This window comes from Cornus florida, unplaced genomic scaffold, assembly GCF_030987335.1.
Source record: "Cornus florida cultivar Cherokee Brave unplaced genomic scaffold, ASM3098733v1 CherokeeBrave_3.0.0_Hap2_Chr10, whole genome shotgun sequence".
NCBI lineage: Eukaryota > Viridiplantae > Streptophyta > Magnoliopsida > Cornales > Cornaceae > Cornus > Cornus florida.
In genome coordinates, this window is record NW_026775580.1 from 94,247,142 (window position 1) to 94,264,139 (window position 16,998).

The 16,998-nt window shown below is 33.9% G+C and overlaps 2 protein-coding genes across 2 annotated transcripts; one reads left to right on the forward strand and one right to left on the reverse strand.

Annotated features, from left to right (window-relative positions):
* The first annotated feature begins 9,746 nt into the window (after nucleotides 1-9,746).
* LOC132275991 (12-oxophytodienoate reductase 3) lies at nucleotides 9,747-14,610 on the forward strand. Its single transcript, XM_059777233.1, has 5 exons — nucleotides 9,747-10,185; nucleotides 10,352-10,492; nucleotides 10,736-10,866; nucleotides 10,984-11,166; nucleotides 13,821-14,610. The coding sequence occupies exons 1-5, from the start codon at nucleotides 10,106-10,108 to the stop codon at nucleotides 14,477-14,479; spliced, it is 1,194 nt and encodes a 397-aa protein (XP_059633216.1). The 5' UTR covers nucleotides 9,747-10,105; the 3' UTR covers nucleotides 14,480-14,610.
* A 140-nt stretch (nucleotides 14,611-14,750) lies between these two features.
* LOC132278147 (probable glucan endo-1,3-beta-glucosidase BG4) lies at nucleotides 14,751-15,767 on the reverse strand. The gene has a single exon (XM_059779961.1). The coding sequence runs from the start codon at nucleotides 15,765-15,767 to the stop codon at nucleotides 14,751-14,753; it is 1,017 nt and encodes a 338-aa protein (XP_059635944.1).
* Between the last annotated feature and the right edge of the window lie 1,231 nt (nucleotides 15,768-16,998).

Below are 16,998 nucleotides of genomic sequence, written 5' to 3' on the forward strand. Positions count from 1 at the left end.
GTTTTTTTTTTTTTCACCAGAATTTTATTTACCGGCTAAAGTTCTACACATAGCTTCGAGTGCTGTGCGCTGCTACAATGGGAACCAAACAAAATTTTGGAATATGACTAATTAGAAAAGAAAAGAAAATTAAATCAAAGTGTTTGACTTGCCCATAATTCAAACTTTTCTCAATGAAATATCTTATAAAAATATCTATAAAATATTTGAGAAATGTCTTATAATTTCTCTCTGGCCTAACAAGGCATGTGATGAATTTAACTATTTGATAAACTCTTTCCAAAAAAAATTAAAACCGTACAGAATCACATTCTATTATATTTAAAAAATGGTATACTTCACAAATTTATATTTGTGCTTTTATCTCCAATTAGATGGTTCTTATTTTTCAGTTTATTTGCCTACTTTGTTTCTTTTAAAAATAATTTTTTTAACATAAAAGAGATCTTAATATAGGAGAGAGAGTAAAATTTAATCTTATACAATCTAAACCCATAATATAACTCAATAACCTGAATTCAATTCTACTATTATATTTTTTTTCGTTTTGAAAACTTTTTTATTAAATTTTTAAATAATTAAAACTAGAAGTTACAATTTTTAACGACCCTGATTTACATAACTCACTTAAAAGCTTTTTATAATTGTATTTTAATTTGGTATTTTCTGATTATGATTAAATTTTACTTAGATACCCAACCAAAAATATAAAAAAGTTGAGACAGTGCAAAAGAGAATATATATACGGTGAAAAATATTAGTAGAGAAAAACAAATTAGAGATGGAGAGAATTAGTGTAATTCTTCATTCTAACTTTTTCTCTCAATTGCCAAATTTTTGTTAAAATACGAAACACAAATATAAAAATAAATAAATAAAGTGTAATATGTATTAAAATATAGAACATTTACATCCTTTTAGTTATCATCATTCAAAATCACATCTCCAATTTCAATTAATATTGGAGATGTGTAACGCTGCTCATTATATATTATAAAATTAAAAAAAAAATAATAAGAAATGGTGAGTCATATTATATTTATTTTATTTATGTTATATATATCTTGTATAATAAAATAAAGATTTCAAAATTATCAAATTTAGACGAGGGAATATAGAATTAACTTTGCTAGTATAAATTATCAAAGTTATTCAGCAAAGTTACTAGTATAAATTATCAAAGTTATTCAGCAAAGTTAATTGTAAATCAAAGTTATTCAGCAAAGTTATATATCTTGTATAATAAAATAAAGATTTCAAAATTATCAAATTTTGAATGGTATAATTGTTGTATTTTAAGACCAGTCCTATGAAAAAAAATTACGTATATATCCGATGTATGTCTTGGTGTTGAATTATGAAAGTCGACAAGAGAGATTCAGTATCACCATGGTCGAAAATTATACACAGTTGGGTGTTGAAGTGTGGGATTAGTAGCCATGATATGGTCAAACGTGTCTTAACAAATGGAGACGTTAATTAACATGGGACGTCGACGAATAGGATTCGACATATACAGTGTGTTTTGGTCACGCGTGTTAGAAAAGGGCTTTTTTCGTGGGGACGATGATGATGTATTGGGGACCGAAAGGGTCCACACACTCCACACCCAATGGTGATCCATATAGCTTAAGAAATCTCTTTGATTAGGTATAAATATATGGATAGTACTTGTCTATTCATCGGTGTTTATTTATCAGTGTCTAGAAAATTTATACTCACTATATATGTAGCATAATGCTAAATTGACAAATGTCCTTATATTATAGAATTACTTTTTATTTAGTTTTGTACCTCTAAAATAGACTATATATAACCAACAAAAGTATATTTTTTATTTAGTTTTGTATATCTAAAATAATCTATATAAGAAGAGAGAGAATTATAATTTGATTCGAATTCATTTGAGTTTACCTCGAATTTTTTATTATTTTAAATGTAAATACACTTATAATTTAGCAAATATAAATTTCCTACTCACCAATAAGTAGGCAAATATTATCCTAAATCTATTACTTATCACAACTTCAAAAACAATTAGTAAATCACCCGAGGTTTAGGTCACCCAGGGTTGTGTAAATGACACACAGAAGCCTTTAACATTTATTATTGATGCATGTGTTTACTGGTACCCTGCTGTTAATAAAAATATAAAAAATAATCATATTATCATTTCTTCGTATTAAATGACTTCAATAACATTATATTTTAATATGAAAATGACAAAAATATTGTAAAATGCAAAATATCAATTTTCATACTAAATTTATATTATTAAATTTTACAAAAATATAGATATATATATATTTTTTTGTTAATGAAATTTGATTAGGTTTCTTTTTGTTTTCTCCAAAAAAATAATAATAAAAAAAATACAACCTAGGTAGGGTAATATATTGTTTACAGGATGGAGAAAAAAATAAAATGTAATAAAGTCTTTTAGTTTGATAATTTTTTTATTAAATTAGATAAGAGTATAAAAATATTTCATATTTTTAGGCAATATGAAAGTAATAAAAGTCAGATGCTCTATTTGTATGTAATTTTATATAATCTCAAGGAAAGTTAAACCGTTGCTTTATACTAGTAACTGTTGCTGAATAACTTTGATTTACAATTATCTAGATTAGTAGATTAGGAGACAATGACATTCAACAACCCATACTTGGGTGGTCTTGACATTTCAAAAATAAAGATTACTTATGTTATGTATGAGACTATCGAGTCGAACCATTGAATTTAAAATTTTTAAAAATTTTATTCAATTTTTATATTAATTTTTTTCAATCTCAAATATAAGACGTCCATTCACTTATGTCAATTATAGTATTAAAGTGGTTGTATTTTTTTTTTTTTTTTTTTCTAGCAATAAAAGTCCTAGGACATCTACAAGAAATAGGACCACAAAACACAATCACACAAAAACAAAACAACATGACCCATAATACATCGAAGTAAACATAAAACAACGCTCACAAACATAAAGCAGAGCTCACAACACACAAGACATGAAACAACAAAGAGCTCTAGAAGTATACATTCCTTACACATAAAAGTTACTAGGCTGAAGCCGTGATCAACAAGAGTGGCGACAGCAATTAAAGCAACCACACCAACACTCCTCCCACTGGATGACTCCAAAGCCATGTCCACCACATGATAAAAGTCAAACGAGGCTAAGCAAAAGGCAGTAAACTGCTGAAGCTGGCAGAGAGGATCCACCAGAAAATATTATGCCACCGCCGAGAGATAAATATGGATAAGGAATAAACCAGACAACTACAGAGAGATCAATATGGTAATAGATCTCCATAAGCCCCGAGAGGGAACTGCAACACCTCCCATATGAAAAGAAGCCTAATAAACAACATTCATATCCCACAGGATGTGGCCGAGGGAAACCCATCGAAGATCCGCTAAGCGAAAAAGAAAAAGTTGTGAAGAACCTACATGAATATTAGAGGATCCATTAGGAAGAACCCACTTAAGCAGCCCAAAGACAAGAGCAGAATGCTCATAAGCCTGGATAAAACCACCAATCAGATTAAGACTCAATTTTAGAGTTAGCGTTTTAAAGGGCCCATTTAAGACTAAGTATTGGGTCAGGCCCATAGGCCCCTTCCAGAACTTTCCTAACCAAAATGCACAACCCAAGCGTCCTCCACACACAAAGTACACATAATGAAGTAATATCGGTGGGGGCCCATGTGTAGACGCATCATCGACCTCAACTAGCCACGTGGAATTCAAAAGAACAGAGGCGACCTAACGTGGACGAACGGCAATCCCGTGTCAAAAATAAATCCGGCAACACATCTCCAGCAGCCGAGACCCACTGGCAAATCAACAAAGCATCGAACTTTGCGCAACACAAAGGCAGCCCATGAGATCGATCAACCACAAAAGGCCGAAGAGACATGATCTAGGGTGATGCCAATAACGGAAACACAACATCAAACACACTATCAACCCCATACACCCATCTGACCGGGGAAGAATCAGAGCTTGGTAATAAAAGACCACCAAGCACCTAAGAAAACCAGAAGCACCCAAAAACCTAAAAGCAAAAAAGAACGTGTTGAAAAAACAAACAACCCCATCCCGGTTTGAAAATATGATGAAGAGAAGAACAGAGAAAACTCCACCACAGCAAAAACCATTGACAAATCGGATCGTAGAGTGAACACCACCAATAAGAGATGCAAACGTAGGACCCTTCCATAGGACAAGGGACTGGGAGCAAAACAGCCAACAGAGAAGAGACAGACACATAAAACAAACGAAATCAAAACGATCAAGCAGGAAATTGAAATAAGAAAAAGGAGAAAACAAGAAAACAAGGAGCTTTGACACCGTAGAGAACCACCACTTCACAAGAGGAACCCTCTACTTCATCGAGAGGAAACTCTCACCCTTTTATTCTCAACCCTTTTTATTATTAAAGTGGTTGCACAATTACTTAAACTTAACCAAAATCACTCTCACACTATACTCTCTCAGAGTTGCGAATGGTTAGCGTGAGATAATGTCCAAAGCAAAATGTCCTTGATAACCTCCGAATAATATTGCTTAGGTCACCTAAGCATGCCAATATTGAAAACGGCATATATACCATTGATTTGATTGATTTATATGAATATGAATTTACGTCTTGATTATATTAGCCTCTATTTATATAAAATACATGTATAAAATCAATTGCTTATATTTGCACATCAACACTTGTTTATTTCCCATTTTTTCTCAATTATTTCGTTTTTTAAAAGTTTCTTTCAGTTTCTTAATAAAAACGGTTAAATGCTCTAACACCCCCTTCATATTTGTTTTTATTACTTACTGATTAAATTAGTGAAAAAAACAAAAAACCCTAAACTTTCCTTTAAGTTTAGTTAACTTTGCCCTGATACCCCCATTTTGTTAAGGACAATATTTGCCTACTCACCTGTGAGTAGGAAGTATATGCTTACCTTCATGTGGTGCAAAATTAGTGGAGCACGTGCCTTACAATATAAAATAATAAAAATTAAAAGATTTGAGAGGTTATTCGGATTAAACCCAATATGATCCAAATCTAACTCTCTTCCTTTCTCTAGCGTTACTTTTTTTGTCCAGTGAGTGAATGAGAAGGGGATCTTGTAAAAAAAAAAAAAACATTTTAAGCTATAATTCTTAAATAAAATAATATTACAAGATACAAACAAAGTTCTGGATAATGAATAGAAAGAATAACTATAAATGTAATGATACATAGATATTTGTTTTCCGCTAAAAGAAAAAAAAAATCATAAATAAGTAATAACAATCTATCCTGCAATTAACAAATTATCTATCAAACCATGTGAACCAGATTTTATATAATTTGGTATACTTTAGATTAAAATAATTGATAAGTATATATAAGGATTACACATTAAATCATGAAAGATAAAAGTCAAAATTTTCACTATTAGCAGATTAGGGTTTCAGCGGAATAGTTTGAGAAAGAGAAAAAGAAGGAGAGTTAAATTAGGATTTGATTTGCATCCATTTGGATTGACCCAATAAGCGTTCAAATTTATTAATTTTTATTATTTTATATTTTAGGGACACTTATCACATTATTTTACGCCACATTAGGGATAAACATATACTTCCTACTCACCAGTGAGTAAGCAAATATTGTCCTTTTGTTAATTGGATTTTTAAAAAAGTCAAAAAGTCTACTAATTAAAAAAATATATAATGTCAAAACTACCCTTTACTAGTGAAGATGAGATATACTAGTCCGTTTGGGATTGCTTCTCCACTGCTTAAATGCAATGTTACCGATTTTTCCTATTTTCTAATTTCTATAATTTATTTGATTTTTCTGGATTAGTTTAATTTTTACCTCATTTTGCGTGCCACACGGGCCCCGAGGGGCGTTTTGGTCATTTTCTTGAGCCGAGGGTTTTAAAAGTATATTTTTAATCATTTTAAGTCAATTAGAAGTGATGATTTATTTTTAGAATTTTTCAGAAGTCTGGACGATTTTCGGACTAGAGAACTTCTCCCGGTTTTCTCATCTTAAATGAGGGGTGTCATCGACATTTCACACGTGTGTGTGTGTGTGTGTGTGTGTTTATAGACATGTATGTATGTTGTATTAATGTTCTTAAATGGAGGGTGATATTTTGTGGCATGATTGAAGTTATAAAGAAGTTTAAGGGGCATTTTTGTTATTTTAGACTCATGGACCAGCCTAGAAAATTCTAAACACCAAAAGGGTGGCCTCATTTTTACCCATTCTTTTCTTTTCCTTCAATTTTCGGACCACATCCCCTCTCCCTGTACATTTTCTTTCTCTCTCTATATTACTCTTTCACTTCTCTCTAAAAGTTCTTCATGCTAGAAAATGATTTGATTAAGCCGGAGTTAGTAAATTATAGATCGTTGCAAGGGTTACGTTTTAGTACTAGTATTGCAAGCTTTTGGTGGGATTTGAGTTTGGGGCTTGGAGCTAGAGCTTGCTAAGGCCTTGTTTGGTTTGATATCTTGAGGCAAGGGAAGTCTAAATTACGAATTTCTTATGATTTTATTGAGTTTTATGATTTTTTTTACATGAATATCTTGATATTGTGAAGCATGCTTAGTTGTAAATTTTTGGTTGTGATGTTAAGCATGAGATAGTCTTGATCTAATTACTTGAGATGAGAATACGATGGTTTTCTTGTATTTGTGCCAAGCATGCTATTTTTTTATAAGAAAATGTGAAAGTATGATTTATGTGATCAATTTTTTTGTGTTTGAATGTTTTAATATAATTATGATGAAAACCATGACTTGTATATTGATGAATAGTTGTATGACATGCATATTCTTGGCATAGGGGTGAGTTGAGAGGATAAAAGTTGATGTGAGAAAAAAGGTTAGAAAATGAGATGGTAGTTTGTGTGGTAAGCCAAGGTGATGGTTAGGAATGTTTTAATGAGGTTGGGTTGGAAAGAAGGGGACATTTGCATTTCATGTTTAATTGGTATGGTTTGTGAATTTGTGAAATTCATGTATGGTTGATATGCCTCATAATCCCATGATCCCTTTTTCTTTGATTCCCTTTCTTTGGTCACGGCTCAAGGGATTTTTAGGGATGTACTTTAGGCTTTCTCTACTGAGCTCACCCTATCATTATTAACATTTTTTAGGGATTGAAGATGAGCCGGTGAATGATATGCATCCATGGATATCGATGTAGTTAAGACTTCATTTTATTTATACTAAAGCTATGTAATTTTGGCCATGAAGGCCTCATTCTTGTATTTAATTCTTTTGAAATTGTATATAAATGAGATTTGTGTAATTCGGTCTTTAAATGATGTATTGGGCTTGTATCCGGTTTATTTGAATGTACGAGAGTTTAATTATGTTTTATATATTCTCAAATGAAAGATTTGAGAATGGGATTAGACTTTAAATAAGGTCATCAAGGGACTAAGGGAGTACCCATGTACACAAGTGCTTAAATTTAGGCTTTTCTGGGCAAATTTCAATGTTATAGACTTTTGGTACCTGTTCAGCTTTTAGGGAACAGGTTCAAAGGGTATTTTGATTCATGTTTGGGCATTCTGCCCATTTGGAACCTATTCCAAATATGGGGATCAGGTTCAAGTCCTCCCGTAGGCTTTTTGCCCTTCACAATTTTATCAGTTTTGTTCACTTAACTTCATTTAACTAGTTTGAAGGCAGATTACCCTCTCATATTGTAAAATGAACATTTTACCTCAGTGTGTCCTCGGGTTCGGGTAAGGACCCAGTTAATAATTCGGACCCACGGATTCGGGTCGTTACATTAAAATCACTTTTATTTTTGAAAAATTGCGTTTAAATATGTTTGGTAACCATTATAAGTGTTTTTAATGGTTACTAAATTTAGTTTAGTAGAGCGTTTGAATCAAGGTAGAATTTGGTGTTTTAAAATTGGAGTAGAGGTTGAATATAACTTTTTTCATTAGACAATTTTGTCATTTTAATTTTTTATAAAGACAATTACACCCCTTTCTTAATAAAATTTTTATTATTAAATATGATAACATCATATTAAAGGATATTATTGTAAAATTAGCAATATAATTGTTTAAAAAATAATTATTACCAAATAAATTAAAAAATAATTTAATTGTGAAAAGTACTTATTATATTGTGTCACCAAACACCTAATATGCTTAGTGACTGCAATTTTTTGACAACACTACTGATAAAAAGTGTTTTTTTTTTAATTCCAACTGCAACCCGAAACGTAAAACTATATATGTTCATAGAGGAATGCTAAGGACTGTCATTTCACAGTCGCTCATCTCATTGGTTACCTTAAAACTCATTTATTACTCTTTCTCTATTCTCAAGGAACGCTAAATATTTAACCTACTTTAAAACAAAACTTACCTCTAAAAGACAAAACTATCTTTTAAATCTTTTTTCATTACTTTTCTTCTATCTCCTCTCTCAATCCATATACGTGTAGTATATATATATTTTTTACTGCCCTTTTTTTCTTTCCTTTTTATTTCAATTATTGCCATTAGCCTTTTTTCTGTCCTTCCTTTCATTATTTATTTATTTATTTATTTTTTTAACTAGAACAAATAAGAACAGGGGAATGTTCACCAAATTTAGAAAAAAATTTAAGAACAGGGCGACAATTGAAATAAATTTTTTATAATGAATATATTCTTTTTTATAAGTCCATCATATTTTTTTAGTATACCCTCAATTCATTTTTTTCTAAATTGTTTCGGTTTAATAACAAACTTGGTGAACATTCCCATGTTCTTATTTGTTATGGGTTAAAATTTAATAACAATTTGGTTTAATAAGTTTTTTTTCTAAATTTGGTGAACATTTCCCTGTTCTTATTTGTTTTGGTTTAAAAAAAAAAAAAAATTGAAAGAAAGGATGGAAAAAAAAGGCTAATGACAACAATTTAGAAAAAAAAGGGAAAAAAAGAAAAAAAGTGAAGAAAAAAAATAACTAGGGGGGACAATTGAAATAAAAAGGAAAGAAATAAAGGCAGTAATATATATATATATATATATATATGGATTGAGGGAGGAGATATAAGAAAGGTAATGAAAAATGATTTAAAGGGTAGTTTTGTCTTTTAAAGATAAGTTTTGTTTTAAAATAGGTTAAATATTTCACGTTCCTTGAGAATAGAAAAAGAGTAATTAATGAGTTTTAAGGTAGCCAATGAGATGAGCGACTGTGAAAGGTAGCCAATGAGATGAGCGATTGTCCTTAGCATTCCTCACGTTCATAATACTAATCAATCAATTTCATAATAATTTTATTGGATTGATTTAAAGAAGAAATTAAATCAGATTGAGAATACTAGATGTTATTTTTTAAATTTTTTATAAGATGCCCATGTATATTCCAGATTCTTACACATATGGTGCCTGCACTTATTTAATTCATGGCTTATACCTAAATTAAAATAAAATATCTAACTTAATTTAAGTTAATATTTGTGGTCAAATTGAAATGACTTAAATTGGAGTAGAGTAGTCAAAAAATAGCTTTATTTTCCCTTTTTTTTTTATTAGCTCCTCTAAAACGGCAAATTTTATTGTGCTTTTAAATTGCCCGAACATATGCATCGAAGATGGAGGTCCGAGTCTCTCAGGTCTGAACTCCAATGCATTAAACTGGCCCTTAATTGACTCCTCTTTTCTATGCACTCATTGGGTACACCCGTTCTTCAATTTTGGAATTGGAAGCAACCAAGGCGGCTCAATTCATATAAAACTAGTCAACCCCACCCACCAAATCGACACCGTAATCCTCGTGAACATCGTGACCGTTTTCTATTCCACCTTGGGACCCACCGAAATTCCAATCACCGACCGCTCCGTCCATCGTTATTAGTTACAGTGCAATTCCAAAACATAATCAGGATCACCATCCCATCAAATGGCATGATCATATCCCATGTGGTATATCCAGCTACACCATATCATCTCCTACAGACCGATACCAGTATAACACCCAACCTTTCCTAAAAATTCCTCAACATAGTAGTTCCACTGCTTATTTTTCTCTCTCTTGTTTATAGCAACTTCTCACTCCATCAGTCTTTTTGTTCTGTTCAACAATGTCTGAAATGTCGTCCGCTAAAGGAACCACAACTCTCTTCTCTCCTTACAAGATGGGCAAACTCAACCTCTCACACAGGTCAGTATAAAGGGTATTTTCGTCACAAAATTGTTTGTTCGTTCAATGATTTTGGGAGAAAATGATCAAAACCACCGAGTTGTGTTGGGGGTATACTAGACTATTTAGATTTTTAGGATTAACATTAATTTTGGGTGTGAACTGTTTGTGTTTTGACTTGGTGCAGGGTGGTTCTTGCACCTATGACTAGGTGCAGAGCACTGAATGAAATTCCAAACCAAGCCCTCGTTGACTATTACGTCCAGCGATCAACCGCCGGTGGATTTCTCATCACCGAAGGCACTCTCGTCTCTCCCAAAGCCGCCGGGTAATTCCGTAATTTCCCCTACATTTCGAGTGTCATGTGTTTGTAGTGGAACTCTTTTTATTAATAAAGTAAGCACTGATGATGACCATTCATCTCAACCCACGTGTATCTAATAATTTCGTTTGGTGCTCTGCGTGGTCCACTAAAGTTTATGCTTGTCACCTACCGTCTAATCATGATCGCGATCGCCGATCGCGATCGGACGGTATATGTACAATACTGATATAGTGAGAGTGGGACCAGGTTTCCACATTGCCCTGGGATCTACAACAAGGAACAAGTGGAGGCATGGAAGAAGGTGGTGGATGCTGTCCACGCCAAGGGGGCCGTTATCTTCTGTCAACTGTGGCACGTAGGACGAGCTTCTCATCAAGGTGCGTATCTTCTAATTCAGGTCAACATAACTAATGGTTCTGATTACTTGTCTAGAGATTAATTTAATTTTGATCTGGTGAAATTTTTTTGATCGACCAATGAAATTGAATTATTAGTGTATCAACCTGGTGGAGAACCGCCGATATCGTCTACGAGCAAGCCCATATCAAAGAGGTGGAGAATACTGATGCCAGATGGGTCCCACGGGATTTACCCCAACCCTCGACCACTGGCAACCTACGAGATACCACAGTTGGTCGAACAATATCGTCAGGCAGCCTCAAATGCAATTGAAGCAGGTAAGTTTGTTTAATACTATACACACATATATGTATATGTATATAATAATATCACTGTGATGAGTTAAGTTTATGGTATCATTTTGATTCTATTTGTCTGAAGTTTGAACTTCAATCATTCTAATTTACATCAAACTAAGTTGTTTTATGTCATTAAGCTCATGTGGTTTCATGATCATGAGCTGGCTCAACTTCAAGTGTAAATTTGTAATGCTATTTTATTGTATTATAGTTTGATACGAACGACTATAAACAACAAAATATATTATTTAATTCTGAGTTGTTGCTTGGGCTCCCTATGTGAATCTCATCAGAAATGTCTGATCATGTTGTACATACAAACTGATTTTTTCTAGAGTGCTATTAATTTATTATATGCTACATCGGCATGAATTACAACACAGAAAAGTAATTTATGAAGAAATCTACAAGTATGTGTGTGTTCTGTTGTTAAGTGTTAATTAATTTAATACTAAAACTATGTGTAGTTAAATATTACATGATCCAACATTTTAGCGCATGCTTGAATTTTATTAGATTCCATTATTTGAAATTTAATCGTTATCTTGTCTTCGTATACAGACAGCATGAAAAATTAGTTTAAAATCTATCGTTTGGTATATATATTTTTTTCTGGCAAATTAGTAAAAGAAAGCATGGGACTAGAGAGGATGTATTAAAATTTTAGTTTGTAACTTTGTAGAAGATCTTGATTGATGTGGGTATTGTTCCAAATTTTCAGATTTGAACTAGAGGCGATGCATTTATAATTCTCTCTCTCTTGTCTGATTTTGCAGTATATTTTCTTGTATGAAAAAACCAACTATTTCTGTCCCAACCATCGTGCCCTGTTTCACTACTTATGACACTAGGGACGGACCAAATTTGAATGGTGGTTAACGTCGGACTCTTGGATGTAGGGTTGCAATTTGGGCGGTCTAACCCAGTCCAACTCAACCCTAACTCAGAAATTTTAAAATTGGGGTTTAAAATTCACAAATCGGGTTCATATTCGAGTTGGGTTTTGTCAAAGTCCATACATATTCGGGTTGGATTCGGGCTCAACCCGAACCCAACCCAAAACCCAAAATAAAAAAAAAAAAATTTTATTTATTTATTTTTCTCCTTTCTCTCTCCTCTCTCTTCTTTCTCTTTCTCTCTCTACCGCCGTCCTCTCTGCCGCCACCGTCGCCGTCGCCATCCCTCGCCCTCAACTGCTGATCGACCGCCGCCGCCTTCCCTCCACCTCTGCCGCCACCGCCGTCACTTTCAAAAATTAAAACAAAACCCATATATACAAGTTAGCAGTTGCAGAGAGAGAGAGGGGAGCAAGCTTGAGAGTTGAGAGACAACGGCTGAAGCTTGCGAACGGCTAACCCGAACTGGAACAACGAGATGGAAACTGAAAGATATGTTTTGATTTTTTGAACAATCTGAAATGATATGCCGATATGGGTTTTGATATAGGTAATAGGTTTTGAACTTTTGATTCTTGCACACAGATAGATAAACTGAAATATATGGGTTTTGAACTTCTGATTCTTGTTGATTTTGTAGTTCGCAGTTACACAGAGTGAGAGAGAGGGGGCAGTTTCAAAGTTGAGAATGAGAATAGAGATGGAGGCGATTGGGGAGGCTGAAATGATTTGCCCTAAAAATATATATATTTTTAATAATAATATAATTAAATATATATAATATACACATATATAAATTTTCGGAGGGAAAAAAATTATATATTTTAAAAAACTCAAACCGTCAACCCGACCCGACCGACAATATTCGATCCGGGTTATGACCACAATCTATGTTGGGTACAATTCGGGTTGGTCCAACTTAACCCGATTCGGGTTGAGGTTGAGTTGGGGTTGGGCTGGGTTGGGCCAACCCAACTTGCAGCCTTACTTGGGTACGGACGCGGTGGGTAGGGGAAAGGACATATTGTCTGTATATCGCACACGGAGAGTGTTGTTTTGCCTATAGGGTTGGCATATTATTTCTAAAGTCATTTAGAGAATGCAAAGGGATCAATTTTCCCCTATGCTTTATGATAAATTAATGGAAAATAATTTGAGTAGAGAACCCCATAAGACAGGAAATAGCTTTAATTGATGAGCCGACAAGGTCATGTTACAGTAATGTGTTGGAGCTCTATGCATCCCAAAAAGAACCTAAAAGAGGCTTTTTTTTTTTTTTCCTTGTTGGTTAAAATACTCGCATACACCCCCACAATGCCTGCTATGGGACTCGACTGGGGGAGGAGAGGTTATGTACTAGTTAGGCTAATGGCCCACTTTATCAACGAGGCTACAAGAGCCTCTTTGATGGAGTTTAATTGACTAAAGGCATTGGACATTGTACTTTTAATAGATAATATCTCCAAATGTCAAAAAATAATGGAATATGTACTTTATAACAGTTCTCAGTAAATGGCATGCAACCGTGATTCCTCGCTATGAAGAAAATTTTCCTTTTGCTTTAGCCTTTAGTGACATGAAGATACATCGAGTGACAGCATTTCACTTTTTAGTAGTTATATAAAAGGCTTTATATTTGTTAGTCATGATGCCAGGAATTCTTTAACTTCAAATTTTCTCGCATTACCGTGTGCCTAGATTATCCATTCATGCCTATCATGATCACACACCGTGCAGGTTTTGATGGCATTGAAATCCATGGGGCACATGGCTACCTCATTGACCAATTTTTGAAGAATGGGATCAATGACCGAACCGATGAGTATGGTGGATCACTGGCAAACCGGTGCAAATTTATAACACAGGTTGTTCAAGGAGTGGTTGCAGCCATTGGCGCTGATCGAGTTGGTGTAAGAATTTCACCAGCCATTGATCACCTTGATGCAACAGACTCTGACCCGCTGAGCCTTGGCCTGGCAGTGATCGATAGACTTAACAAGCTCCAGCTAGACTTGGGCTCTAGACTCACTTATCTTCATGTAACTCAGCCTAGGTACACGGCTTATGGTCAAACAGAATCAGGAAGACATGGCAGTGAACATGAGGAGGCCCAGTTTATGAGGACTTTGCGGAAGGCTTATCAGGGAACCTTCGTATGTAGTGGCGGATTCACTCGAGAACTAGGAATGGAGGCTGTTGCTCAAGGTGATGCTGATTTGGTGTCATATGGTCGCCTTTTCATCTCAAACCCTGACTTAGTTTTGAGATTCAAGGTCAATGCACCCCTCAACAGGTATATTAGGTCTACTTTCTATACCCAAGATCCTGTTGTAGGGTACACTGACTACCCTTTTCTGAAGGGAAATGGAAACCATGAATTATTGTCACGCCTCTAATTGAAATGTGTCACATTATTGACTATGCATTTGGATATCTTGTATTTGTAGGCTTAAGCCTAGAGCTTAATTGTAATGAACATATTTGCTTGATCAGAAATAAGATAAGTATATTGAATGCGTTTGATGTATATACATGCCATATCTGATCCAAGACACATTTATATTTGCATCAGCTAACAAAATTCAGAAACTGTGTTGAATTAAACATTGTGTTATTAAAATCTAATACTTCTGTGTGCCACATTGTCTGATATTTGAATCACTGCCACTAAGTGAAAACAGGATAACTAGGTTGCATGTTAGGACTAAAAAGTCCAAAATGTTGCTCTGTGCCTTCAGGTTTGAGATTTTCATTGAACATGGCGAAGATGTACCCCTCTATGTGGTCCTGAGGCCTTTTTGGAGTCCCATTAGTCATGATATGTTGGATGAAGTTCTTATTATAAGTCGCTGCAAGTTCTGGAGTTGTAAGCTCACCATTCCCAGCAGAAGGCCAACCGCTCTCGGACACCACCACGCCCACATTACTCACACCCTCTTTCTCCATTGCCCAATAAAAAGCATCCACAATGGCATCAAACATGTTCGAGTAACTCAGCGCCCCATCCTGAACCACTGTTCCGGTTGCAGTGAATTGTGCATAATCCAGGCGTATGTTAGCAGGATCCGATGCATAGGCAAAGTAGGGGTACACATTGATCATGAGTGGTGATCCTTGTGCAGATAAAAATTGCAGAACGGAAATAAGTGCTTCGCGTGCCTCGGCTGAAAATGCACCAGCTGAAGGAGGGTAAGAACTTCCCAACGTTCCCGAAGACAGCACGGTCGACACCTTAATGCCAGCTACACCACGAGCGTTGATGGTGTTCTGAAGATTCTGCATTGCAGCACCAATGGAACCAGCAAACTGGCTGGGGATGGCCTCGTTGCCAACGGTGATATACGAGAATTTAATGTCGCTGAGATATGGCGCCACATTGTTTGTAAACCATGAATCAGCAGCTTCTTGGCTTGACGCTATACTCTGAATATCCTCATTCCTTGTCCCTAGAGAGACAGCAATTTGGCTTCCTCTTAGTGCTTCAAGTGCCTGAGGATTAGGATCAAAGAGTCTCATCTTGGCAATACCATGTTGTTTGTAAAGTTGAACAACATCAGGTGAGGAAGGTAGATCATTCCCATTCATTCCATAGCAAACACCTATATCAACTGCTTCTGTGGAGCCATGCATGGATATTATAATGGAGAGAACAAGGGATAGCCAAAAAGAGGTCATCAAACCCATGTTTTTGGATATATAATCAACAACCTGCAATATGAGAAACGAACCAGTGTAATGAAGCCAAATCTATTAGAAAGATTTTTCATAATAGAGAGAAAAAAATAATTACATAAAATATGTTTATGGATAAACAGATTTCCCGACTCTAGTCTAGTATCTTAATTAGAACCAGAATCAATGCCTTGAAATTATAATTGAAATTTGAAAAAAAAATTAGTTCACAAGTTTAAAAACAGAACACATGCATTCAATAAAAGTAGTTTTTGATATTCTACAATGTAATTGTAAAATATTCATGAAACATAATTAACAAATAATTATAAGTTTGGAATAGTTTCAACCAAGAAAAAAAGGTTAGAACTAGATTAATTTCAGGTATTTCAATCAACAATAATCAGTAAAAAGATTGACTCAAAATTTGATACAAATATGAACGAAAAAATTGTTGAACCCAACATGGTCAAAGTATATGTTGAATTGAATTTTACCTCAAGAGAAAGAATGCTCTAGTCTTTTTGTGATGAAACCACTAAAGTAGGAGGACGACTGTATTTATAGCCGCTACTATATTATATACGGTAATTTTTTTAATTTCCTTATATATATATATATATGAAAATTGTATTAATGCTTTCTAAAATTGTAGTAGTTTGTGTATATTTGTATATATGGAAAGATCAATTAAAATCATTAAGAAATCAAGAGGATTAGAAATTAAAAGAAAAATTTATGATGTTAAATGAGTTAATTTGGGAGACGATTCGGGAATTCAAGATCAGTTTATAGAAAATATTTAGGTAGTGAAAGATTTTGACTTAATTGTGTCCCTAGTATTACCACTCCTTGCTTTATTAGAATTTAGTTTCCTAATGTATCTCTTGAATCCCTATTAAACTATGATAATTGTACATTGCATCTCAAAATTCATTGTTTCTAACATTCGCTAGGGCATGAACTTAATTAATATGGCAAAAACAGAGTTTTAGATGCTTAGATCGCAGTGTGAATAAATAATGTGTGTGAATGTACTTCTTGTCGAGATTTTTTAAAACATAATAAATAAATTACACGTAGTGAAAAAAAATTAGATATAGTGATATTTAAAATTTGAATAAAGTTTCGTTAGAGGCCCTCTATGTTTGATTTTTACTTTTTGCAAGATAGTATGTTTTGGGAAAAAAAGAAAAGAAAAAGAAGTTACTAAAAAAATATATAACAATCATATTTGTGGATA